Source organism: Nelusetta ayraudi, unplaced genomic scaffold (assembly GCF_046127955.1).
Source record: "Nelusetta ayraudi isolate G7.1 ecotype Tasmania unplaced genomic scaffold, CSIRO-AGI_Nayr_v1 ptg000195l, whole genome shotgun sequence".
Lineage (NCBI taxonomy): Eukaryota > Metazoa > Chordata > Actinopteri > Tetraodontiformes > Monacanthidae > Nelusetta > Nelusetta ayraudi.
The window spans coordinates 251,288-275,226 of record NW_027466244.1 but is presented as its reverse complement, the minus strand read 5'-3'; the positions used below and the strand labels follow the sequence as shown (position 1 = coordinate 275,226).

The following is a 23,939-nucleotide window of genomic DNA, read 5'->3' as shown; positions in this document are numbered from 1 at the left end:
GTAATGTGACGTGTAAGTTCCAGTAAATTCAGTTTTCTGGATGAATCAGAATCAACCAGCAAAACCAACATTGACAACTAAACTCAAAGAGCTAAAGCTAAAAAGACTGCAAGGGAAACACATGTCCAGGCCTTTCAAATTAAAATTTGCTCCAAACCAATTAAAAGCTGCATTTATTTAGCCGTTTTATTCATAGCCATCAAGCCGTAATGATGAGGAAAAAACACTTTAGCCACTGTGTAACTCGCTGGTTTTTGCATTTGTGACTTTTGTGTCTATTTTAAATGAGATTTACCCCCGAGTTAACAGTTTCATTAATTATCATTATTTGTTGTCTTTCTGCTGCTCCAGCTATTCGCCTTGTCCTTCCTGTCAATGCGAAACAAACACACATCAGCGCGTTAGCCATCGATCTGGAAACACTTCCACCCTCACTTGGCGGCAGGGGTCGTCACCTTTGACCCGATGTCGCGGGTCTTGGCTCGCATCTTGTTGGCCAGCGACTCGGCCACGTCGGCCCTCTCCTCCGCCTCCTCCAGGTCGTGCTGGGCCTTGCGGAATCGGGCCATGTGCACGTTGCACTGCTCCTCCTGCAAGAACAAATGTTTGTTCCTGAGAGAACAACAGACAACCCTGCCCCCCCCCACCCCCCACCCCGACACTGGCGGCAGGCGTCACTCACAGCCTCCTCCGCTTGTCTCTTGTAGGCCTTCATCTTGTTCTGCAGCTTGTCCACCAGGTCCTGCAGCCGGACGTTGTTCTTCTTGTCCTCCTCGGACTGAAAGAGGCAGCAGAGGCGAGGCGCTGTGGTTATTCTCTGAGAAGCATGCAGCCGGGAGTTTGGCTGTGTGCGCCTTTGCACCTGGTAGCTCAGCTCTTTCAGCTTCCGCTCGTATTTCCGGACTCCCTTGATGGCTTCGGTGGAACGTTTCTGCTCCCCCTCCAGCTCGTTCTCCAGCTCCCGGACCTGGTGGTTCCACAGGGGTCAGAACAACTCCCGTCACCTCAGCCTGGTCTCGAGAGTGTCCTCGAGGACTCTAGACTCACCCTAGTCTCCAGCTTCTGCAGCTGTTTCTTGCCGCCCTTCATGGCCAGGTTCTCCGCCTCGTCCAGGCGGTGCTGCAGGTCCTTCACCGTCACCTCCAGGTTTTTCTTCATGCGCTCCAGGTGAGCGCTGGTGTCCTGCTCCTTCCTCAGCTCCTCGGCCATCATGGCAGCCTGGACGGAGACAGAGAGCAGGAGCGGTGAGGTTCTTCCCTGGTTCCTGACTGGAGAGCTACCTGTGGAGCAGCAGCCCTACGTCAGTGATGGCTTTCTTGGCCTTCTCCTCAGCGTTTCTGGCTTCTTGGACAGCTTCTTCTATCTCGGTATGGAGCTGGGTCACATCCGTCTCCAGCTTCTTCTTGGTGTTAAGCAGACTGGTGTTCTGCCAGAGATAAGAAATATTGGACATGTTGATCCTGAAGGTTTAACCAGCACATCTGAGAACTTATTTTGTAGCAGCAGCAGACCTGGGAGTGCAGGAGACCCGCACGCTCACTGGTGTCCACCAGTTCCTGCTCTGCGGTCTTGCGGCTGCGCTCGGTTTGCTCCACCGCCGCCCGCAGCTCCTCCACCTCGGCCTGCAGCAGCCCAGTCCTCCGCTCCATCATGGTCACGTGCTCCTTGGTGTCGTCCTGGCCTCTCAGTGAGTCGTCCAGGTGGATCTGGGACTCCTGAAATCAACCAGTTTAAGCATCTTCCCAACTGTTGTCAAGATGAAAACACATTCAGTTTGGTGGTGGTCGTCTTTGTCGTCACTGCACCTTCAGCTGGACCTGCAGGTTCCTCAGCTGTTTCTGGGCCTCGGCCGCCTGCCGGTTTGCATGGCTCAGCTGAATCTCCATCTCGTTAAGGTCTCCCTCCATCTTCTTCTTCACCCTCAGGGCGTCGTTCCTGCTGCGGACCTCGGCGTCCAGAGTGGCCTGCATGGACTCCATTACCCTCTGGTTGTTCCTTTTCAGCTGGTCTATCTCCTCATCTTTCTCAGCCACTTTCCTGTCTACCTCCGCCTTCACCTGGTTTAGCTCCATCTGCACTCTCAGGATCTTGGACTCCTCTTGTTCCAGGGAGGCCTGAAAACAGTTTCACCGTCTTTCACCGTGTTTTTTTTCTCTCCACTCATTGCTCATATTTTGCGGTATTTCGCACCTCTGCTTCCTCCAGTGACGTCTGCATCTCGTACTTTTCCGTCTCCACCTGCTTCTTGAATTTCTCCAGCTCGTGAATGGTCTTCCCGCTTTCCCCAAGCTGGTCCGTCAGGTCTGAGATCTCCTCTGCAACGCCACAGAGTGATTGATGAGCACCGAGCTCTCAAAATCAGGTTGTTCAGCTTCACCCCTACTCACGTTGCAGGTTTTTGTTTTCCCGTTTCATCGTCTCCAAGTGATCGAGGGCCTCTTCATACGAGTTCTTCAGTTTGAACAGTTCTGTGTTCAGAGAGCGAGATTCCTTTTGGGCACTTTCGAGCTCTGCCTGAGACTCCTCGCACTTCTGCTTCCACTCGGTCAAAATCTGCAGACGGAGAAGTTTTGAGCTGTTGGAAAAGAAAACGGGGAGACTGCATGCTGTCATGAATTACCTTGTCAAAGTTCCTCTGCTTCTTGTCCAGAGTTGCCGCCAGGCTGTTGGACCTCTCTACGTCCACCATGAGATCTTCCATCTCATTCTGAAGCCTCTGCTTGGTCTTCTCCAGGGAGGCGCACTTGGAGTTCACAGCTTCGATCTGCTCCTCAGCCTCCTGCAGGCGCTGTGCCAGCTTCTTCCTGTAGGGTGCGATAGACGGCACATTCAGCCAGATTTGGTCTATTTTTTTTTTTTTGCTCTAATCTCGGCTTGATTACTTTGCTTCCTCCAGCTCCTCGGTGCGCTGGATGGCGTCCGTCTCATATTTGTTCCTCCACAGTGCCACTTCACTGTTGGCCTTGGACAGGTTGCGCTGAAGCTCTGCTTTGGCCTCCTGCTCCTCCTCAAACTGCTCGCGGATGAGGTCGCAGTCGTGCCGGGCGGACTGCAGACTGTGAGCCAGGGCGTTCTTGGCCTTGGGAGAAGAACTGCCAGCTTCAGGTTCGGAGGCTCATCCCCGTTTTCCTTCACTCGTCACCTTTTTTCAATTCAACCCGATAGAAAACATGAATGTTATTTCTCGCAAACCTTTGTTTCCTCCTCGATCAGCCGCTTCAGCTCGTCGATCTGGGTGGTGAATCCCTGTTTCCCTCTGGTCAGCTGGGAAATGAGACTCTCTCGCTCTTCCATCTGTCTGGCGAACTCGACTGCCGAGAAAAAAAAAAATTCAGGTCACCGTGTGGAGGACAGATGGGCTAAGAATGGGATGGAGATGCTCACCGTTTTCTGTCTGGAACCGAGCCCGCTGGTTGGTGAGGTCGGTGACCTGCCGCGTGTCCTCCTCATGCTTGGCCTTGAGCTCCATCAGTTGGTCCTCCAGTGAGCGGCAGCTTTTCTCCATGTTGACCTGCAGGCGTGGACCATTAGCTCAGGTTGGCTCCTCCCACCTCCTCCACCCTGGCTCCACCTCCCTCACCTTGGCCTTGGCCACCGTCTCCATGTTGACGGCCAGGTCGTCGATCTCCATCTTCAGCTCGCTCTTCTCCTTCTCCAGCTTCTGTTTGATCCTCTGCAGGTTGTCGATCTGCTCACCCAGCTCTGCCATGCTGTCCGCCTGCTTCTTGCGCAGCGCCGCCGCCGTGGCCTCGTGCTGCAGCGTCGACTCCTCCAGCTCGCGGCGCAGCTTGAGGAACTCGGCTTCGCGCTTCTTGTTCATCTCCACCTGGGCGGTTGTGGCCCCTCCGGCCTCCTCCAACCTCTCGCTGATCTCCTCGATCTCCCTGGAGAGGTCCGAGCGCTGCTTCTCAATCTTGGCGCGGACGGCTCGCTCGGCCTCGACCTCTTCCTCCAGCTCCTCGATGCGAGCCTGAAAACAATCAGTAGGTCTTCATGCGAGAAACTTTCACTTGACAGCCAGAATGTTGTGAATGTTGTAGACCGTAGCTTTCATTACATGGAGCTCCTTCATCTTCTTCTGGAACTGGTTGTTAATGGATTGCTCGTCTGCTATTTTGCTGATCAGCTGGTTGTTTTCAAACTCTTTCCTGAGGGCAGAAGAAGAAGACGTGGCGTCAGCTCAGGTTTATTTCTGCTCACGAGCTGTTGTCTTTCAGCTGCGGCCTCGGCTCACTTCTTGATCTTCTCCTCAGATTGCTGCTTGTCGTTCTCCAGGTCCATCAGAGATTCCTGAGTGAGTTTCAGGTCTCCCTCCAGCTTCCTCTTCGCTCTCTCCAAGTCCATGCGGATCTTCTTTTCTTGCTCCAAAGAACCTTCAAGCTTGGCACAAAATCAGAGAATATTACCTTCAGTTGTAAGGCCACAGAATAACAGACTTGCTGCCCACATCCACTCACATCGTCCACTTGCTGTTCCAGCTTGGACTTGGCTTTGGTCAGTGAGTTGACCTTGTCCTCCTCGACCTGGAGGTCATCCAGTGCCTGCTGGTGAGCCTCCTGGAGAGCTCTCTTCTCCTTTGTCAGCTTGCTGATGCTCTCGTCCTGGCCGGCGATCTCCTCCATCAGGTTTTTAACCTGCAACCACAAAGTCACAGCACTCTCAGCGCAAAGCCCCAGCAGCGGCCACCAACTTGCTGCTGCTCGACTGAGACCTTGTTCTCTGTGGCGTGTTTCTCCTTCTCCACTTTGGCCAGGGTCATCTCCAGGTCGTCGATGTCCTTTTTCAGCTCGGAACATTCATCCTCGAGTTTACGCTTCTTGGTGGTCAACTCGGCGGTCACTTCCTCCTCATCCTCCAGCCTCTCGGTCACCTCTTTGAGTTTGGCCTCCAGCTGGATTTTGCTCTTAATCAGGCCCTCACATCTCTCCTCCGCATCACACAGATTTTCTGAGTCCTGGAAAAAGAAATGGACAGCAGGTAAACACCTGCTAGTTTGCTGGCGGTTTCGACCGAGACGTGAATTTATTTGCTGCAGCACTCACAGCTTGCACTTGCAGAAGAAGGTTGTTTTTCTCCTGCAGTAATGAGACCATCTTCTCCTCAAGCTCCTTCCTCTTGGAGTCTGACTTTGCCAGGTCGTCCTTGCACTTGATGAAATCCTCCTTCATGGTTGCCATCTCTTTCTCCGTCTCGGCACTCTTCAGCAGGGGCTTTATCTTGAAGAAGAGCTTCATCCACGGCCAGTGCTTTACATTCATGAAGGAGCGTAAGTTGTACTGCAGGATCCAGACGCAGTCCCTGAAAGCACCGAGCAACAGTTTTGCACCCCGGCACTTCTGGTTTTGGTTTCTGCCACTGCAACAATCTTTCACTTACTTTTGCGCAATTAAGTTGGAGAATTCTTTCCTCATGAGGTAACCGCGACACAGAGCCTGGGTCTGCGTGACCAGAGATACTAGTTTTTCATCTCTTAACTCCTCAAGTGTGCCGAGCAGTCCTGCTTTGAAGAAGACCTAGAAGATGTCATGCAGTCAGTGGAATCGTTTCATTTTTAGCAGGAATCAGCACCAAAAAGACTTCAAGGCACAAGGCAGCAGTGCACTCACCTTTGTTGAACCAAATCGGTACTGCGTGTGGTCGACGTCGATGGAGCCAAGAAGCTTCTCAGAAGCCTTCTTTCCATCGATGAATTGTCCCTCAGGGATGGCACTGGCATTTAAGATTCTGTACCTGCTCACATCAGGAAACGGAAGACAATCACGTCACCAGACTCCAGTCCAACAACTGAGTTGTTCTTTGTAAAGGATCCATGTCTGACCTTTGCTTGAAGTCGGCATAGAGAATCCTGCTGGGGAATCCCTTTCGACAGATCCTGATGCCCTCCAGCACGCCATTACAGCGCAGCTGATGGATGACCAGGTGATTGTCCATCACACCTGCAGGATAGTCACAATCAAGTCTCGGTCAACCAAAACCTTGTGCAGCCCTCCCACCAAAAAACAAAACTGTCATACCTGGCTTTTTGATCTCATTTGGAATGAGACAGCGCACAAAATGAGGGTGAGTGCTCCTCAAGTTGGTCATTAGTTTCCCAAGATTCTCCTGCAGAAGATCATGTGTCATTGTAGTTCACTGAAAGGACTGAGTGGATTTTGCTCCTTGGAGAGGCCGTCATGGTACGAACCCTGAAAACGGCAGACACTGTCTGAAACGAGCCGCCCTTCTTTTTTGCTGCTTTTTTGGCACTTTTGCCGTCGCCACCTGCTTCTGCAGAACATAACAGAAGCCTTCAGCAGTAACCCAGTAGCAGGCGGAAATTTTTTTTCTTGATCCCAATTTTTTTCCCCCAGCGCTCATACCTGCTTCGGCTCCGGAAAATGAAGCGTACAAGAAGGCCAACAGCTTCATGGATGACTTCTGGTACAGTTGCACCACAGACTCATTTAAAGGGTCCTTGTTCTTCTCCAGCCAGCCGGTGATGTTGTAGTCCACCGTACCAGCGTAGTGCACCAGGCTGAAGTGAGCCTCCGGCTTACCTTTGACCACTTTGGGCTTTTGGAAAGCATTATTTTTTCCTAGATGCTGGTCGTAGAGTTTATTCTTGAAGGAAGTGTCCGAGGCCTTGGGGAACATGCACTCCTCCTCCAGGATGGAAAAGATTCCCATCGGCTGCAGAGCACATCACAGACTTTACAATTGAAATGCTGCCCGAGGTGGTGTGAAAAGTCGAGCGACATGCAGGAGGTGAACTCGCCTTTTCAATGAGCTCGATGCAGGCAGCCAGGTCCATACCAAAGTCGATGAACTCCCAGTCTATCCCCTCCTTCTTGTACTCCTCTTGCTCCAGGACAAACATGTGGTGGTTGAAAAACTGTTGCAGCTTCTCGTTGGTGAAGTTGATGCAGAGTTGCTCCATGCTGTTGAACTGTGTCGGCAAATCGGACAACCGGTTTATGAGTGACGAGGTGGCTGGGTGATTAAAGAATAATCTCGAATAATCATCGAAACATACGTCAAATATTTCAAACCCAGCGATGTCCAACACTCCGATGAAGAACTGACGTGGCTGCTTAGTGTCCAGCATCTCGTTTATTCTGATGACCATCCAGAGGAACATCTTCTCGTACACAGACTTGGCCAGAGCACCAACTGCATTGGCGACCTGATTAAGGATTGTAAATAAAGCTGTCGAGGGTTAAAAAAAAAAGAAAATAATAATACCCAGATTGTGCACTAGACTGTCACCAGTCCACTCCAGCAGACAATACCTGGGGGACGGTTTGGCCCTTGGTCACGTACTCATTGCCCACTTTGACTCGAGGGTAGCAGAGACCTTTCAGCAGATCGGCCGAGTTCAGACACATGAGGAAGGCGACTTTGTCCGCCACTGAGACATTAAAACAAAACATTTTGTTGAACATTGTTCCTCATCGATACCAAACAATCTCGGCAAGTGGTGTTACCCTCGGTGCCGTCGGGCTCCGCCTGCTCTTCCCTCTGCTTCTGCTTGAACTTCATGTTCCCATAGTGCATCACAGCACCCGTCAACTTGTAGATGGACATCTTCTCCTCATAGGTGAAGCCCAGGACGTCCGTCGCCATCTGTCAATGGTGCAGTTTTTGTCAACTAAAAAGCACAGGGTATGATGGGGTGGATCGGGCAGTTGAGCACTCACGTCAGTGGCCAACAGCTCCTCTTTGTCATCGATGCTGGCCACGGAAATCTGCCCATGACTTATCATGGGGAAGTCATACGGGTTGGTTGTGATGAGGAGCATCTCTGGAGGGTAGACGCATGTTTACTGGCAGTTTTTACTAACGGCTGATGAGTGTGGAAGACTGAAAAAGCTTCTGAGCGTACCGATCAGTTCTGGCTTGTGGCCAGTCTGGATCTGGTAGAAGATGTGGTAGCTCCTCTCTTCAGACAGCTGGAAGGTCACCCGTGACTTCTCCAGCAAATCTACATTGGATTATGTGACACGCGAGAAGAGGGTTTATATGTGAGCGATGGACACGAGCGATGTGGAAGGTCTCTCAGCTTACAGGTTTCAATATCAGCGGAAGACAGTTTTCCTGTGGTTCCAAAGTGAATCCTGATGAATTTTCCCTGTAAAACAAAGTCTTCAGTCAATAGACTGACGGCTTACGGCAGGACACGATGTGACGACATTCACCTGAGAGGTTTGCCCAGATATTATTTGACTGGCGGTTCAAACCCAGACCATTTGTACTTACAAATCGTGAGGAGTTGTCATTCCTCACAGTCTTGGCGTTTCCAAAAGCCTCCAGCAGAGGGTTGGCTGAGATGATTTGATCTTCCAGCGTTCCCTGGAAAAATGCAGCTAGCTTGATCACTGCCTAGGTTGCCTATGTTTGTCTTTTGGACCAACATGTTATGGAGGTACTACCTGCATTTTGCCCGACGCGTGTTCTTTCTTGTCGCCACCAGACACTGCGATTGTCGCAAAGTACTGGATGACTCGCTTGGTGTTGACAGTCTTTCCTGCACCAGATTCTCCACTTCAACAAAACAGGAGATTCATGACTTTAATTTTACACTATGTGTCACTAATACAATACTTATTTTATAAAAAAAACCAACGTATCACTCACGTAATCAGGACGGACTGGTTCTCACGATCTGTTTATAACAAAACACACTCTTACACTTGATTGATACATCAAGACAGTTTTTAAAAAGAAACCCATCTCTTTGTCAATCTCAGATCTCACCTGTGAGCATGTTCTGATAGGCGTTGTCAGAGACAGAGAAGATGTGGGGCGGTGCCTCCATGCGTTTCTTGCCTCTGTAGGCTGCCACGACCTTCGGGTCGTACACCGGCAGCCACTTGTAAGGGTTGACGGTGACACAGAAGAGGCCGGAGTACGTCTGTGGACCAGAGGAAGAAAATGTGAGCTGCAATCACCTCCAACAAATGGGGGGAAGAAAGTCCCACTGGCTACTCACATAGATCATCCACGCTGCGTAACGCTCTTTGAGGTTGAACAGCACGGAGGGCTCGTTGAGGTGGGTCATCATGGCCATATCCTCAATCTTGTCATATTTTGGGGGGTTCATGGACAGACAGTCCTCGTCTTTGACTGTTACAGTCTACGCAGAAGGTGGAAAAGTCAACCTGTGTTGTGTTTTGACAGACTAGACAAACTATGGCTTTGAGATCTGGAGGTGAGGGTGCCTTACCTCATCTGCCAGGGTCTTGACGGTGACTTGGCTGCCCTCTTTACTCTGGATGACGCCTTTGATGTACAACTCCTTGGCATCAGGCACAAAACAGGCCGTTCTGGCATCAAAGGGCCGGTTCTGAGCCTCCACACGCTCTTTTTCCGGTTTACGCAGGAAGACGGCTGCCGGCCCAAACTGGGCCATCTCAGCATCGCTGCTCATGGTGGGACCTGAGCGTTCGGTAAGTCATTTTGAATTTTGAATTTTTTTTAAATTTTGAAAATTTGCGATAAGAAATCTTGCTTGTTTTGCTTTGTACTTACCAGGTTTTCACTGCCCCAAGTAGACTGGGATCAGAGATGCTTCTTCACAGGCTGAGGAACAAAGCGAAGGAAGTTCGACAGTGTGAACAGATCGGTGGACGGTTCAACTGACTGAGTGTGGACATCGAGGCTCCTTTTATCAAGACCAACGGGGTGGCCGAGGCCAATGCGGACGCTCCAAATTGGTAATGTCACCTTTTTCCAAATGTCACCGAAGTCACATTATCAATCCCATCTCCACTTGTCAGCACAAGGGCAGGATTGTCCCGGTGGTAATGGGGAGACATCAGTGGCAGCAGGTGATGATCCTCCAGCACTATTTTTACACGCATACTCGCTTGTCACTGGCGGCTTTGTGTCTAAACGATTTCCTGTTGCGCATTCGAGACTTTTGTCTCAACTGTACAAAGCTGGCCGTCGAGTGATGAGCGCAACGTGTTTTGAGGTGGGATGGAGCCTTGCATGCAGAATGTGTTCACAGGTAAAAACTCAATGTACCCTCAACATCTCCATGAGGCGTCACGACCTTCGTGTTCATCCTGGACCAAAGGATTCTGTAAGCTAATTCACCTCCAAGGCTCCTTGCCCGGATTAGCTGGATTCCTCTTCAGACAGGTGCCAGTACAGTGTCTTTGAACTTTACTTGGAAATAGTCATGAGAAAATTAAACGCTTTAACTTATTAAATGCATTTTTTCTTTTATTTTTTTTAGACTGGCGAGATCCAGTTAAGTCAGCTGTGCATTTCAGTTTTAACCTGACTCTTAAACCACTGACTGGAATGGAGAATGAATTAGTAATGTATGAGCTTTAGTAATCCATATTAGTGATGCACTCCCCATATGAGTCATTTCATTCTGATTTCATAGTACAAATTAAAAAATAGTGTTCACATATAATTGCAGGAACATTCATTTATTATATATCAGACAGACATTTTTGAGCCAAGAATCCATCCTGGTAGGACACCAGCAACTCTTTTACCAGGAAATGAGAACTTTGGATGTGTCTCCAGTTCCGTTTACACTGAAACCAGGCCGGTTATGCCTCAGACGTGTATCACCACCTTGCCGAGAGTGTCAGTCAGAGCTGCCACCTTGAAGAAAGTTGTCTGGTTTGTCTATTTTGCTGTCGAGTTAACACAAGACACCCTCGGCTGGGGGTCACACTGGAGGCTGCACGACACAACAAGTGGCGACCGCCGCTCAGAACCACATTTAGCAGAAGTATTAAGGCTGCCTGAAACTCGAGCTCTCGTCGCATCGGGTCAAGCACTGCAGAGGCAGCTGTGAAAAGAACTTTGTCGTCAGGACAGTTGATGTTCCGCAACAAAAGGAGTCGTATTCAAACAAGAGTTTCACTCAAAAATCCAATCGGAGTAAATTACAGAGGAAATAATATAAACTTCTTATGTCTAGAACGTGTTTGGGAGTTGTATCAAAATAGGAAATGCATAGTGGACAAAACAATTAAAAAAATAAAATAAAATGGTGTCAATAAAATTCTAAATTATTTGCAATCACTGAGGACTGGCTGCCCAGATTATTTGGAATATTATTGCAATGAGTTGGGCTCCTTGTCTATTTTCTTTTTTTTTGTTTTTTTGCATTATGTCAGTTACAAAAGCTCAAAAGAACCAGCAGGCAGTGAAAAGAATATCAAATAATGTTCAGTTTTCAGTGTCAGCCAGAGAGATATTATGGATTTCAATCACAAAACCAACATTTATTTACATTTTTATCTTTGGACAGTTCCTCGTCCTTTACTTTGCAGACAGAACCGAAAACTGCAGCCAGCAGCATAAGACTCTTGATGAATTCTAACGTCTCGACTGCATTCCAACTTTTTGCAGGAGTGCATACAGCAACTGGAGGACAAGACTCCAGCTTCAATTCGATGGCCTGTACTTTCTCATGTGAGCTGCGATGGAGTTGCTGATTTCCACATTTCTCTTGTTCTGTCCATAATAGTCCACAAATTCTCCGTCAGGTCCCACCAGGTACATGATGATGGTGTGGTCCACCTGGAGGCGGTGAGAAGCAGAGTTCAGTGCACTGCGCTGTCACGACAACGACGACGAGACAAACGAGGTCAACACTCACAATGTAGTCGTTGTCTTCATCTTTTGGCCCCTGACTGTAATAAACTCTGTAGGCTCTGGAAACGTCCTCGACCTGAGCCGTCGTTCCCGTCAGGCCGATCAACTTGGGGGAAAACTCTGCCGAATCAAAACAAACAATTATTAAAAAGTAATGGTGAACGCATGGAAAGATAAAAATAAAAAAAAAGCACAGTTTGTACTTTTCGAATATAAACGCAATATCAAATCACAAGGCGTTTTTTTTTTTTTTTTTTTTACCTTTGACGTACGCAGCCATGGCCTCAGCAGTGTCCCTCTCCGGGTCGATGGTGATGAGGACGGGCGTCAGGTTGGGAAGGGCCTTTATTTTATCTGAAGAACACAAGCACAAGAAGAACTGAAGCAACCTCTGAGTGAAAGCCCGCGAGCCAGTTTTGACCGTCGCCAGCTCGTCGCTACCTATTTCATCCACCACTTCGATCATCTTTTCCAGCTCGTCGGGGCAGATGTCGGGGCAGTGGGTGAAGCCGAAGTAGAGGAGCACCCACTGGCCCAGGAAGTCTTCGCTCTTGGTCGGCTTGTTGTTGTGGTCGACCAGTGAAAATGGACCGCCCAGTGCCGGCCGGCCGATCGATCGGGTCCGTTCCTTTTCGATCACTGCGGAGAAGAAAGGTCAGCGGATCCACGTCAGTGTTTCACTTCTCTTTGACATCGTTTGAGACATAGACTAGCATCTTCTTTGCATTTTACAAACATCAAGGTTGCAATTTCAATCTGGGATTTAAAAACTGTACTGCAACCAGCCACCGGGGGCAGCCTAAGAAAAAAAAAACAACCCATAAATCATGACATTTTTGGTCAACTTTTTAGGAACTTTTGTGCCACAACAATACTCACATTCTTCCTTTTCCTTCTTGAAGTACTTCATGGCTGCAAGCAGAGAGCCACCGATTCCAAACGTTATCACCAAAGATTTCCACGTCACAGGCTTTTAAAGAGCAGCCAGTGTGAGGGAGGAAACAACAGAGAAATGTCAACAATAAAACAGGCCAGTTGGCTAAAGTTACACCTACTGTACTATACTAGGCTATTCATTTACTCCAGTTATGCATTAATTAAAGTGGATATTACATTGATAAAATTTAAATTCCACTTTAGGGATGAACTCCGTCCACTCACCCCGGACTTCCGGTTTTTACCTCCAGAAGGCGGTGGCGGGATGGAGGAAAACGCTCTGAAGTGTTGACACAACCGCCGGCTTGTTGTGCTGCTGGACCACGGGCTCGGAGTCACCTGTGAACGGGTGGAAACGGAAACCGTGAATGTAGCGCCATCTTCTGGCTATCAATGCTCAATATCCAGGAACCAAACGAAAACACGTTACAAAATTGTGCGTGTTCAAGGCGACCGTGCCGGGGTCATTGAAGGTTTCCCCCTCAATACCAAACTATTGAAAACAATTTTAACAGTAACATTTTTTTTTTTTTTTAAATATATATATATAGGTTAAGACGCATTAGTATGGATGCACGTTAAATTGGCAGATTTCATAAGGGGTTTTGTAGTGCACGCACCGGTTAGCTGCCACCTACCAGGGACCTGTAGAGCCGGTGTGTTGCCGTTTCTCTGCCCGAGACATCGCCCGTCCGTCGGACAGCTGTGCTCAGACAACATCGCTGCACCAACCCGACGTGACAGTGAAACAACCGGCAACTCCGAGCGTGAAATACGAGAGTCATGGCCATGTCGGGAACCTTGACAGTCGTGCCGCGACCGGAACACGGAAGCAAGCGGCGCCGCTTCTGTGACGTCAGAAGTGCAGGGGTAGACCGCAGAGGCGGGGCTGCTGTGTTGGGGTCAGTTCAGGGAACTTCCGCCGGACAGCAGTTACCATGGCAGTTATTGGGGAATCTGCTCCCAGATCAGCACGCGAGGGGCCGTTACTACACACCGGAAATTACCTCTTTTTCGATGGTTTTCTCAGCCCTTGCGTTTTTCTGGCGGCCCCTCGTGGCTGAAAACGTATCTGCACTAAAAAAAGATGAGGAAGACTCTGATATACTTGATTTTTTCCCCCCTTTAATTATTTAAACAAGAATTCTATCAAGTTATTATTAGAAAAATACAATACAAGTTGAATCAGTCTTGACACAAAATAAACATTTCATCAACTAATTACATAAGATAGTGCAGATAATACTTGAATATGTCTCACCCAGCGCAATTCTCAAATTCCCACTGTAGTGGTGGAATTTTACATTGCAATCAGATTAAGTTTAATCAGTAGAAATGAGGCAGTTTTGGGTTTAAATGGCTGTTTTACAGTGCGATGGCCAGCTCAATCTCAGCTCCTCGTTGAAATGGAAGTAAAGCCAAGCAACAAAGGGAAACACCGTGATGGCAACAGCTGCTGAGACTCTCAGTTTTCCAACTGGGGCCCTGAGAGAGAAAAAGAAAATAAATAAAAACAGAAATAGAAGAACGGGAGTGTGTTGGATACATACGGATTCTAATTTACCTTCCAGAGTGGCGACTCAGCAGGAGCCAAAAAGCTGTCAACAACAGACCGAAGAATTCCCTGTGACGGAGACAATAATTACTTGGATTACTTCTGCTTTAGTCCAGTCTCATTAACGCAAATATGAGTGAACAATTTTATGGTCTGACCTGCCCTCTTCCTGGTGGAAGATCTCAGCCAGCCGCTCTCTGTCGATGCTGCATCCCAGCATGGCAATGAAGGCGCCGGAGATCATCACATGCAGGTCAGCAACACGCCTCCAGGGCAACGTCTCTGCAACAAAGGGGGCCAAAACACATGCAGGCAGGTCAAAGGTGTTTCTGCTCGACTGTGCTGACGCTGTAAAACCGCTTGGTGGCGCTGGCGGTTCCTCAAAACCTTGAGAAAGTGTCGAAAACAAACTTGGAAAGTGGTAGGAAGACTAAGTAGTTTGCCTTTGATTAATGTCATGAAGTGAATGAAGTGAAGTCCAGGTGTCACTATACCACGAGTGCCTACCTGTCACCTGCGGGTTCAGGCCAATGCCGGCGCACAGGACTGCGGGGACACCGTAACCGACCTGCAGACCAGGTGCACGTTGAAGAAAACGAGGATACGCACGAACAGAACCACCTATGAGATGTGTTCACTCACCATCCACAGACCCGAATCAGGATCATTGATCTGCAGAGATCACATGACTCGGTCAATGATTTTATTTTTTTAATTTTTTTTAAAGGGATGCGGTGGAGACAAAGGAACGAACCCAACCTGGACGTAGGTGGAGAGGGCGAAGAACACCGACATGAGCACATTGCAGCCCCGCCAGAGGACGCCGAGCCACGGCCGTATGCTTTTGGCTTTGCCACCTCCCGCCACCATTTCTCTCGATCCAAAGGTTTCAGTAACCCGCCCGGCTACGCGGGACGTGACGGTGTTGTAAGCGAGGCGCCCTTTGGCCTGATTTAACGGGAAGCCAGGCTTTCTGTATACACCTCTCTCTCTAGTTTGACAGGAGCAAGTGGGCAATCATTTTGTGAAAGTTTTTATACCCGCTAAGATTTAAAGCGTATATTAAAAACAATTTTTTGTTCAGATCCCCCCCCTCATAGTATCGGATTAAATCACAGTGGTAGCCGGTCTGCCCTGTCAAATAAAACAAACGCACGTCCGGAAAATGCAGCAACACCAAGGTAGCGGTAAGGAGGGACACTCACTTCCCAAAATCGTTTACAAAACTAAAGCAATTTTAATCGTTCAAAAGTAAACGTTTAACCATTGTTGTCTAAATCAGTGGTGTCGTGTTTTTTTTAAATACATTTTTGTTTTTTTGAATTACTAGTATAAAATAACTTTTTTTTATTGAGATAAACAAATTTGCAAATTTGACCACTTTCTTTTAACAACGTTAGGAGACACAAAAGAGAAAAGATGGTTTTGTCTTTAATTTATTTTCACATTTTCCTCTTTTAAATTAACACATCACCATACACGACTGACAAATGAATCCCTACCAGTTTCCATGAACTAAGTGGTTTCACACGTTTGCGACAACGTTCTGTTTTATTTTGAAGGTAAAACAGCACAACATCCGGCGTCGTCGTCGTCGTCAGCGTCCGCTCGGGACGCCGTGTCAATCTGTGGGTGTTGACATGTCAGTGTCACTTGGTCAGCTGATTGCGGGTCGTAAAGCTGCTAGCCCAGCTCGCTTAGCCTAGCCTATCTTAGCCTAGCCTAGCTGGGTGTTTGTTTTGTTACCCTGAGCAGCCAGGTGTCGCTCAGCGCAGCCCCGAACTAAGCAGCGTTTCTTTTTTCCCCCCCACGATTCCCAGCGAGCCTGCGTCCTTCTTAAAAGCCTTTCGAGCACCCACGTACGTTTGGTTTTGCGGCCCGGGGTTGCCAGTTGTGCGCTGCGGCTAGCTGTGTTGGGAAGGAAAGGCTGAAGTTGCTCCCCCCCCCCTCCAACACCACCACCGCCGTATCTGCATTGCAGCCCGGCGCCGCTGATGGAATTCAAACACTCAACAATGGCGACTCCCGGTCCCAACAACCCGAGCAGCCACAACAACGGCTCCTCCGCCAACCACCACCACCAACAGCAGCAGCAGTCCCAGCACCACATCAGCACCACCACGCTGAGCGGCGGCATGCAGGGTGAGTGCGGCGGGGTCACAGAGGGAGGGAGAGCCGCCAGCTCACATTCTGCTGCAGTGAAGGTGAACGTTAGCCGCGGCTAGCCGTGGGAGGCTACCAGTCCCCGGACGGGGAGAAAAGCGATCCCCGCTGGCATCCACCGGCGCCAGGCGAAAACACCGTTATTCACCAGTAATCACGAGTGGAAATTATTCGTGTATTGGCCGGGAAGTAAGGCGTGTTCATACAATGTCGTGTTAAACGTCAGATTTGATTTTTTTTTTTTTTTTTTTTTTTGGATCATCCCCGCCACCAAGCTCCATTCAAGGATTTGGCAATTGTCAAATACATTTATTGCTCATGTAAATTAATTGTCCCTCTGTGTTTTTTTTTTTTTTTTTTTTTGTTTTATTAAATGGTTCAAACCCCATTGTTGATGTACTCGTCCTTTAAAAACATCGATTTTCACCCACGGCGACTGTTTACATTGTGAAATCAGACCCCGGTCCTTATTCGCATTTTCTTAGTTTTCCTGCCCTTCCTTGTTATGATATAATAAATATGCCACATTTCAAATTACACCCGTTTAATTCAGGAGTCGGGTGAATGGTTGTTCAGCCAGCCCGTATTTGATTGCGGAAGATATAGCAAAAATAAATCAGTGTGATGTTGACTGTGATTTGGTTGCTCTCCATCGTGCACAGATTGTATGTATCTGGGCCTGGTGTTGGTCTGAATGTTCATCCTGTCTCCGACTCACACAATTTTTTTCCTTCTGTCCTTGCAGAGTCCAACACCTGCTGGCGGTGTCAGAGCGAAACAGGTGAACACACACCCTCATCTCACCCTGACGGAGCAGCACAAGGCATTTATTCACAAATGTGCTCGCTCACTCGCTTGATAATCACTGATTTTGCGACCGTTGTTCCTAATGCTGGACAGTTTAAAAGTCCAGATTGACGATAACATCGTGGTGTTTGATTTCTCGCATGATGATTAAAGTGTCATCTAATGCGCATGCTGGCTTTATGTCTTCAGCACCAGAGAAACACGTAAATATAAAAGTTGAACTCTGAGAATTCTAGTGTGTGGAAACCTCCAGCAGAAACCTGTCCTAAGTGCTCTGCCTGCTTAATGTCTAATAATAATCACAGCTTTTGCAAATGCATTGATGTTTCAGTCTCTGACCTTTGACCCTAAACCCCTTTTGCTCTGACTGTTTCACCTTTCGCCCTAAACGCTGCCCCCCCCCTCCCCCCTAATGATCGTTGTCTCCTGACGCCATGCTGACGTCACGGTGAGCTCGCACGAGGAAACTTATTAAACTGTCACGACTACAACTCATGAACATCACCTGCTCCATTTCCTGTTCTCCTGCAGCTCACTTCTTTTCCGACTTCCACCCTGTTGGTGTTGCTCGCCGGGTCTATGTGTGTGTGTGTGTGCATGTGTGTGTATGTGTGCATGCCGGGCAGACCGCCTTCTATCTGCAGGATTATCTGCGCAGCATTCCTGTCTGTGTGTCGGGCAGCAGCACGTTCTGTTCTGTCCTCGGGACTCTGTGAGTGACGAGCTGGCAAGCAGCGCGGTGAAGTATGAAGGAAGTAAATAAGGCTGTCTTCTCACCTCTAGGCTTTCAGATAAACCTGTCAGGAGCGCCCCCAAGTAAGACACACCTCCTTGTTTGTTTCCGCCTGACGGTCTGGTCTGAAGGAAGTCTTGTCCCGCCGCTCTTAACTAATCCACGTCTTCTGATGCTCCTCACACTGGCCAGTGCCTCTCTGGGGTTGTATTTTTTTTTTGAAGGTCTCATATTATCTGACTTTCCCCAGAAATGGCTCTCTAGAAATAAGAAAATTCCATCCTTTACTTGATCTGAAAATGTGCAGTATATGGGACCTTTAATATGACTCACACTTGTCTGTCCTCATGGACTAATTTGAGTTTCTCGCTTGAGTTTTTTTGCAAACTTTCCTTGAATGGGATTCTAACCGTCAGAGAGGAGGAAGCTCCACTGTTTGGTACGGAGGAGGATTAGGACCACAAGAAGAGACAAAAATATTTATATATTTGTAAGGAGATTTTTATTTCAATTTTCATTTCGAATTTTAAGTGGAAATTCCGTGGATGAAGTCCAAATTTCATGAAAAAAGCCAATGTAAAAAAAAAAAAAAGGACGAAAGTTCGTGAATAAATTTTATGCATGTTGACATTGACATTGATTGCAAAATTTCAATTTGAATCACAAAATTTCGACTTTATTCTCAATTTGCAAAAAAAAAAAAATCCTGTCTTTTTTTTCTATTTTTTTTCTCTTCTTGTGACCCTTAACCTTTTTCGTAGTTTGGCACCGCTGCATCTCCTGTAGGGGTTTTATTTCTGCTAGAGTTCGGCTAACCTACCAGTCGGGACGAGTCACTCACACCTGCTGGAATAGTTGCCTTCCAGCGCATCTGCGTCCGTCGCTGGTGAAGCCTTTCCTCTTATTCGTCGTCGGTGCTGTTTTCTCTCTGCACGCCAGGGTTTTCGTAACAGCAAGCTGCCATTTGCCTGTAGGACGGACGGGTCCGGGTTTGAGTGTCGTAGCAAAGTAGAAATTTAACATGCAGGTTAAACAGTCACTCTCAGGAACAGGACGGACGCTGCTGCACGAACAGTCACAGGCTGTGAAGTTGATTTCCCTCAGGCATTGAATGGCAGGATCGCGGAGGAAAACAAATCCATCCATCCATCTATTTTCTATCACTCATGCACTCAGGGTGTTGGGGGAGGGGAGGGGTGCTCGAGCCAGGCTCAGCTGTTGGGAAGGGATGGGGGGGGGGGTTACAGGGTCATGATAGGGTCAACGCAGGGAAGCCATCAGCCATTCACACTCACAGACTACGTTTACAAGCACGGCTTCATCGAGCTATGTTCAAAATTTGTTTTTTTCTCGTCTAATCGGACTTCTCTCCTTGTTCCAGTATAAATGCAGCTGAGAAAACCAAATTATTGATTGGAACGTGTCCTCCTCCCCAACACTAGGGGGCGATATCAGTCCTTTCAGCGTGGTCATTTCCGGTTCACCTCTTTCGTCGCACAATAACTAAACAACTGGAGTGCGATACAACACCGGTGTTATGTCCGTACTGGTCTACAGTTTACCGCCAGTCAGCCTGCCGTGCATGACTCTGCCCTGTGGGAGGAGCCAGAGTACCTGGTGAGAACCCCCGCAGACAACAGGAAGAACATGCAAACCCGTCACAGGCGTTCCCGGCTGACGATGGAACCCTCATCCCTCCTGCTGTCAGCTGACACAGTGCGAACCACCGCAGCTTCCTGTTGGTTCGTTCTGGAAAAAGAAACGCATCCTCGTCCGACATTTGTTGACGTTTCATTGTGGGGAAATTCCAAAGAAGATAGAACCCAAATGGATCATGTGGCCAGTCTCTTAAAGGGCCAGTCCACCATTCAGCAGTTTCCCCTTTTAGTTTCCTTTGAAAGCATGACTTTGAGTGGCTGTTGTCCTCCCCTACTTCCTCTTGTCGTGCCTTTTTCATTTCCTCATCGCTGGTTCACTGCGGTTCATGAGTTTCCTCCCTCCGCTGTTCAGTTCAGATCCCGTCGTAATGTCTCCCGTCGTCCCTCCTCCAGGCAAACGTAAAGCCCTGAAGCTGAACTTTGCCAACCCGCCCATCAAACCCACGGCCAGGTTCACGCTCAACACGGCCGGCCCGCCTTTCCAGAACCCGCACATGTGAGTATACCTGCTTGTGCAGCCTCCGAGGCTCAGCTCGTGTCTTCAGGTCTCCCAGAATGCAGCAGCAGCAGCAGCAGGATGTGAAAGGTGTGTCGGTCTCTGTCTTTGGCAGAGAGCGGCTGAGAACGCACAGTATCGAGTCGTCCGGGAAGCTGAAGATCTCGGCCGAGCAGCACTGGGACTTCACCGCCGAGGACCTCAAGGACCTGGGCGAGATCGGCCGCGGGGCCTATGGCTCCGTCAACAAGATGGTGCACAAGCCCAGCAACCAGATCATGGCGGTGAAGGTCCGAAACCAAAGACTCTTATTTTGAAATTTCATATCACAAAAGCGCTGTGACAGATTTGTCTGGATGGTGGAAGTGAAGATGTGCCGGATGCACAGTTTCCAAAATAAGATGCCCTAAAATCTTTCCTGACAATATTTCCCCCTAGCTGTGGGGAGGTGTAGGTGCCACACAGAGCCACTGGCTGCGTTTCCGTTACAGTCTTTGCATCTCAAACCTTTGACCAGTCTAAAGTCATGGATGATGAATGGAGATGTGTTCCACCTCCGTCCCATGCAGAGGATTCGCTCCACCGTGGATGAGAAGGAGCAGAAGCAGCTGCTGATGGACCTGGACGTGGTCGTGAGGAGCAGCGACTGTCCCTACATCGTGCAGTTCTACGGCGCCCTCTTCAGAGAGGTAGCGGCCTTCACACACATCATTCACATACACATCACGGCCTCGACATTTCTTACCCATCAGCCCCTGTGTGTGTGTGTGTGTGTGTTCCAGGGCGACTGCTGGATCTGCATGGAACTCATGGCTACCTCCTTAGACAAGTTTTACAAGTTTGTATACTGCACGCTAGACGCCGTGATCCCTGAGGAAATCCTGGGCAAGATCACGTTAGCGGTGAGTCTCCGCCGCACTCGCCATCTCCAGCCTGTGTGTTTCACATGTGTGCACGTCCCATCGTGGCTGAAACCCGCTGCTCTGTCTCTTGCAGACTGTGAAGGCACTCAACCACTTAAAGGAAAACTTGAAAATAATCCACAGAGGTGAGACACGAGCTAAGCGCGCAAACGCTAAATTGTTCAGACAGTGGAATTCTGTCTGTTCATGCCTGGACCCCCCCTTCCCTCATTCCCCCCTACCCTCGTCCCCTCTGCAGACATAAAGCCGTCCAACATCCTCCTGGACAGGAACGGCAACATCAAGCTGTGCGACTTCGGCATCAGCGGTCAGCTGGTCGACTCCATCGCCAAAACCAGGGACGCCGGCTGCAGGCCGTACATGGCGGTGAGTGAGTGAGTGAGTGAGTGAGTGAGTGAGTGAGTGAGGAGCTGCGTTTCCATTGCCTCTAGAATTGTGCTAAACCTAAACATTGCGACTGGTCGTGGAAACCGCTGCCATGAGGAGGTTTTTCACACGGATTGTTGATATATTGGTTGTAATTTGCAGAAAAATGTGACGGAAATGCAGTGACTGACTGACTGACTGAGTGAGTGAGTGAGTGACGCTCTTGCGGATGCTCAACGTGTTGTGAGTCTGCGCTCCGGTGCAGGCCCCGCACCCCCCTCCTCCTCAAGACAATTACAGGCTGCAGTTGTGCAGGTGGAGGACGGGAAGCGTCTCCGTAACAATGACCTCATGGTGGCGTCATCGCTGCAGGTTATTTTCTGTGGCGGGGTCCGGACAGCTGGGAGGCTCCCCTGCAGTTTCCACTCTAAATTTGGAGAGACGCGATGTCACACACGCACACACACACACACGCGCGCGTACATGCGCACACGCACTTTACACTTTACTCGTGCCGACGACGTCACCTCGGAGCTTCCCGCTGCGCTGAGCTCAGCCAGCAGGAATCCCGGCTCGGGTTTCCTGCTCGCCGCTCCAGGTGTTTGAGGACCGCTGGGCAGGTCGTAGCAGGTTGGATGACACACACACACACACACACACACACACACACACACACACACACACACACACACACACACACACAGACAGACACACCTCAGAGCAGCTGAGCGGCGTGACGCTGAGCTGCTTCAGCGTTTGTCATCGCCAGCACTATTGCTGAAACAGATGGAACGGACGTGAGCGCCAGCTGCTGGCCGATTGGTGACGTCACAGGGTGAGCAGGTGGGCGGGGCCTGTGGCCTCCGGGATGGGAGGCGTCGGTCGACACACATCTGATGGTGTCACAAGTCAGTCCTTGTGTGGACGTGTGTTTCCAGTGAAAAATTTGCGCCCCTATTCGACGCTTGCACACGCTGACACCTGCTGGTTTGCAGAGCCCCCTGCAGGTCTTCCACGGTACTCCAAACCTTTGCCAACTGACTTCCAGGTTTCCCCACACTGACTCAATGGCTGTTGTGTTTTTCCTCTCCAGCCGGAGCGGATAGACCCCAGTGCGTCCCGCCAAGGCTACGACGTCCGCTCAGACGTCTGGAGTTTAGGAATCACACTGGTGAGTCCCGGGAAGTCTGGGAGTCCTGGTCGCTGTGTCCTGGTACATGCCCTGACGCTCCGTGTCCCGTGTGTGTGTGTGTGTGTCCCAGTACGAGCTGGCCACCGGCCGTTTCCCCTACCCCAAGTGGAACAGCGTGTTCGACCAGCTGACTCAGGTGGTGAGGGGCGACCCGCCGCAGCTCAGCAACTCCGAGGAGAGACGCTTCTCCCCCAAATTCATCTCCTTTGTCAACGTGTGGTGAGTGCTGCACTCTCGACAGATGCCCAGAGTTTGCTGTTCTTGCAGTCTGCAGCACCCTCTGTTGGTCGAGTCTCGGAAGTGCGCCTTTCTCCTCACATGCTGTGTGTTTGTCCTCGCAGCCTTACAAAGGATGAGTCAAAAAGGCCAAAGTACAGGGAGCTACTGGTGAGTCCCTGCGGCTAGAAAGCGGAACATATAAACGCTGCGGTTGACAGTTGTTCACGCGGGGCCTTTTTTTTCCTTCCCTCACTCAGAGAGACCCGTTCATCCAGATGTACGAGGAGCGCTCGGTGGACGTGGCCGGTTACGTCTGCAGCTTAATGGACCAGATGCCGGCGTCTCCCAGCTCGCCGTCATACATGGACTGAGGGCAGGGACGACTGCTCAGCAGTCTGCCAGAACACGACCATCACAAAAACACCAAAAAAAAGAGGCAACAAACAAACAAACAAACAAACAAACAAAAAAATAAGAATCCTTGTGTAAATTTGCTTGGTTCCTTGATTTCAGTGTTGGAAGAGAATTGTAAAAAGAAAAAAAAGACACCATTGGCATTAGAGTGGTGTTTATTTCAGTCACGTCTGTATATCAACAAAAAAAAAAAAATCACTTCTGTCTATCTCGTGCACAAACACACACGCACACACACGCACACAGTTGCACAGTCATGTCAGTACAACAGCAGCCGAGTCGCTGCTTATAAAGTAAACAAAGATAAAAAAAATAAAAAAAAATAAAAAACATAACCTGGAATATGTATTTATAGAGTGTTTGGAGATTCTTCAGCATACTGGAATCACACTCTTTGTGAATTTGTCCCAACCCTGTCATCTGCATCGTGTCGGCTCTGTGAACGGGAGTGTGGCTGTGTGGGGGTGGCGACTGGCTGCGGCCTTCGCTGTGGGAGGGGCATGATGCTGATGAACCAATAAAGAAAGAGAAGGAGTCCAAGTCTTTTGTGGTTCTTTGTTACATACAATTACATACAAGTTCTATTACTTTGTAATGTTTAATAGTGCATTATTTTAATAATTGTCACATATTTAGAAATTAACAAACATGTGATTCATGCGTATTTTTATGTTGTTTAAAATCGTAACAAATTAGCTCATCAAAATTTGCTCATTTAAATAAATCCAAATAAATCCAGATATATTTATTTGATGTATCAGCACTTTAATTTTCTGTTTTTAATGCGTGGACCAGGCTCCGCCTTTCCGCCCTCCCCCACGGGCAGCAAAGTCCTTCACGGGCCAATGAGCGGCAGGGCATCTGACGTCATCA

General features: G+C 49.0%; 5 protein-coding genes across 7 annotated transcripts; 1 reads left to right on the top strand and 4 right to left on the bottom strand.

Moving 5' to 3' along the window:
• Positions 1-5: 5 nt before the first annotated feature.
• On the bottom strand, positions 6-985 carry LOC142881478 (myosin-3-like; the record flags this gene model as incomplete). Its single annotated transcript, XM_076015776.1, has 4 exons — positions 6-369; positions 456-590; positions 683-778; positions 863-985. Coding segments are annotated over 4 exons (372 nt in total), but the record flags the coding sequence as incomplete, so codon positions are not given.
• LOC142881437 (myosin heavy chain, skeletal muscle-like) lies at positions 871-4,883 on the bottom strand. Its single transcript, XM_076015723.1, has 15 exons — positions 4,712-4,883; positions 4,458-4,634; positions 4,235-4,380; positions 4,058-4,148; positions 3,581-3,970; positions 3,385-3,511; positions 3,193-3,311; positions 2,883-3,079; positions 2,621-2,804; positions 2,388-2,553; positions 2,191-2,315; positions 1,806-2,114; positions 1,512-1,715; positions 1,301-1,426; positions 871-1,218 (listed from the first exon to the last, which is right to left on the bottom strand). The coding sequence occupies exons 1-15, from the start codon at positions 4,757-4,759 to the stop codon at positions 1,006-1,008; spliced, it is 2,622 nt and encodes an 873-aa protein (XP_075871838.1). The 5' UTR covers positions 4,760-4,883; the 3' UTR covers positions 871-1,005.
• Positions 4,884-11,174: 6,291 nt separating this feature from the next.
• Positions 11,175-13,512, bottom strand: sco1 (synthesis of cytochrome C oxidase 1). The gene is made up of 7 exons (XM_076015753.1): positions 13,179-13,512; positions 12,766-12,879; positions 12,484-12,574; positions 12,046-12,243; positions 11,866-11,958; positions 11,609-11,724; positions 11,175-11,529 (listed from the first exon to the last, which is right to left on the bottom strand). The coding sequence occupies exons 1-7, from the start codon at positions 13,329-13,331 to the stop codon at positions 11,395-11,397; spliced, it is 900 nt and encodes a 299-aa protein (XP_075871868.1). The 5' UTR covers positions 13,332-13,512; the 3' UTR covers positions 11,175-11,394.
• Positions 13,513-13,663: 151 nt separating this feature from the next.
• tmem220 (transmembrane protein 220) lies at positions 13,664-15,307 on the bottom strand. Its single transcript, XM_076015759.1, has 6 exons — positions 14,855-15,307; positions 14,738-14,767; positions 14,603-14,663; positions 14,254-14,377; positions 14,105-14,164; positions 13,664-14,025 (listed from the first exon to the last, which is right to left on the bottom strand). The coding sequence occupies exons 1-6, from the start codon at positions 14,963-14,965 to the stop codon at positions 13,893-13,895; spliced, it is 519 nt and encodes a 172-aa protein (XP_075871874.1). The 5' UTR covers positions 14,966-15,307; the 3' UTR covers positions 13,664-13,892.
• Positions 15,308-15,714: 407 nt separating this feature from the next.
• map2k4a (mitogen-activated protein kinase kinase 4a) lies at positions 15,715-23,401 on the top strand. 3 transcript variants are annotated; one of them, XM_076015738.1, is made up of 13 exons: positions 15,715-16,237; positions 17,004-17,039; positions 17,849-17,881; positions 19,850-19,952; positions 20,068-20,242; positions 20,522-20,641; positions 20,735-20,854; positions 20,949-21,000; positions 21,114-21,241; positions 22,335-22,412; positions 22,504-22,652; positions 22,775-22,820; positions 22,910-23,401. In XM_076015738.1, exons 1-13 carry the CDS (start codon positions 16,090-16,092, stop codon positions 23,021-23,023), a joined length of 1,302 nt encoding a protein of 433 aa, XP_075871853.1. In that variant the 5' UTR covers positions 15,715-16,089; the 3' UTR covers positions 23,024-23,401. The 3 variants fall into 3 exon arrangements, with proteins under 3 accessions (XP_075871853.1, XP_075871855.1, XP_075871854.1); XM_076015740.1 differs by lacking the exon at positions 17,849-17,881 and having other exon boundaries at positions 19,862-19,952; XM_076015739.1 differs by lacking the exon at positions 17,849-17,881.
• The last annotated feature ends 538 nt before the right edge of the window (positions 23,402-23,939 follow it).

Excerpts from the sequence above, each read along its gene's own strand:
- LOC142881437 (XM_076015723.1), bottom strand. The coding sequence starts at position 4,759 with ATGACCCTGGCCAAAGTGGAGAAGGAGAAACACGCCACAGAGAACAAG. Across the intron at positions 3,080-3,192 it reads TGATCGAGGAGGAAACAAAG|GCCAAGAACGCCCTGGCTCA; the intron begins GTTTGCGAGAAA and ends TCTTCTCCCAAG. Across the intron at positions 1,716-1,805 it reads ACCTGCAGGTCCAGCTGAAG|GAGTCCCAGATCCACCTGGA; the intron begins GTGCAGTGACGA and ends GGTTGATTTCAG.
- sco1 (XM_076015753.1), bottom strand. The coding sequence starts at position 13,331 with ATGGCCATGACTCTCGTATTTCACGCTCGGAGTTGCCGGTTGTTTCAC. Across the intron at positions 11,959-12,045 it reads CGAAGTGGTGGATGAAATAG|ATAAAATAAAGGCCCTTCCC; the intron begins GTAGCGACGAGC and ends TGTGTTCTTCAG. Across the intron at positions 11,530-11,608 it reads ATGAAGACAACGACTACATT|GTGGACCACACCATCATCAT; the intron begins GTGAGTGTTGAC and ends CACCGCCTCCAG.
- map2k4a (XM_076015738.1), top strand. The coding sequence starts at position 16,090 with ATGGAATTCAAACACTCAACAATGGCGACTCCCGGTCCCAACAACCCG. Across the intron at positions 17,882-19,849 it reads CCTGTCAGGAGCGCCCCCAA|GCAAACGTAAAGCCCTGAAG; the intron begins GTAAGACACACC and ends TCCCTCCTCCAG. Across the intron at positions 22,653-22,774 it reads ATCTCCTTTGTCAACGTGTG|CCTTACAAAGGATGAGTCAA; the intron begins GTGAGTGCTGCA and ends TTGTCCTCGCAG.
- tmem220 (XM_076015759.1), bottom strand. The coding sequence starts at position 14,965 with ATGGTGGCGGGAGGTGGCAAAGCCAAAAGCATACGGCCGTGGCTCGGC. Across the intron at positions 14,768-14,854 it reads CCCTCTCCACCTACGTCCAG|ATCAATGATCCTGATTCGGG; the intron begins GTTGGGTTCGTT and ends TGATCTCTGCAG. Across the intron at positions 14,026-14,104 it reads CTGAGTCGCCACTCTGGAAG|GGCCCCAGTTGGAAAACTGA; the intron begins GTAAATTAGAAT and ends TTTCTCTCTCAG.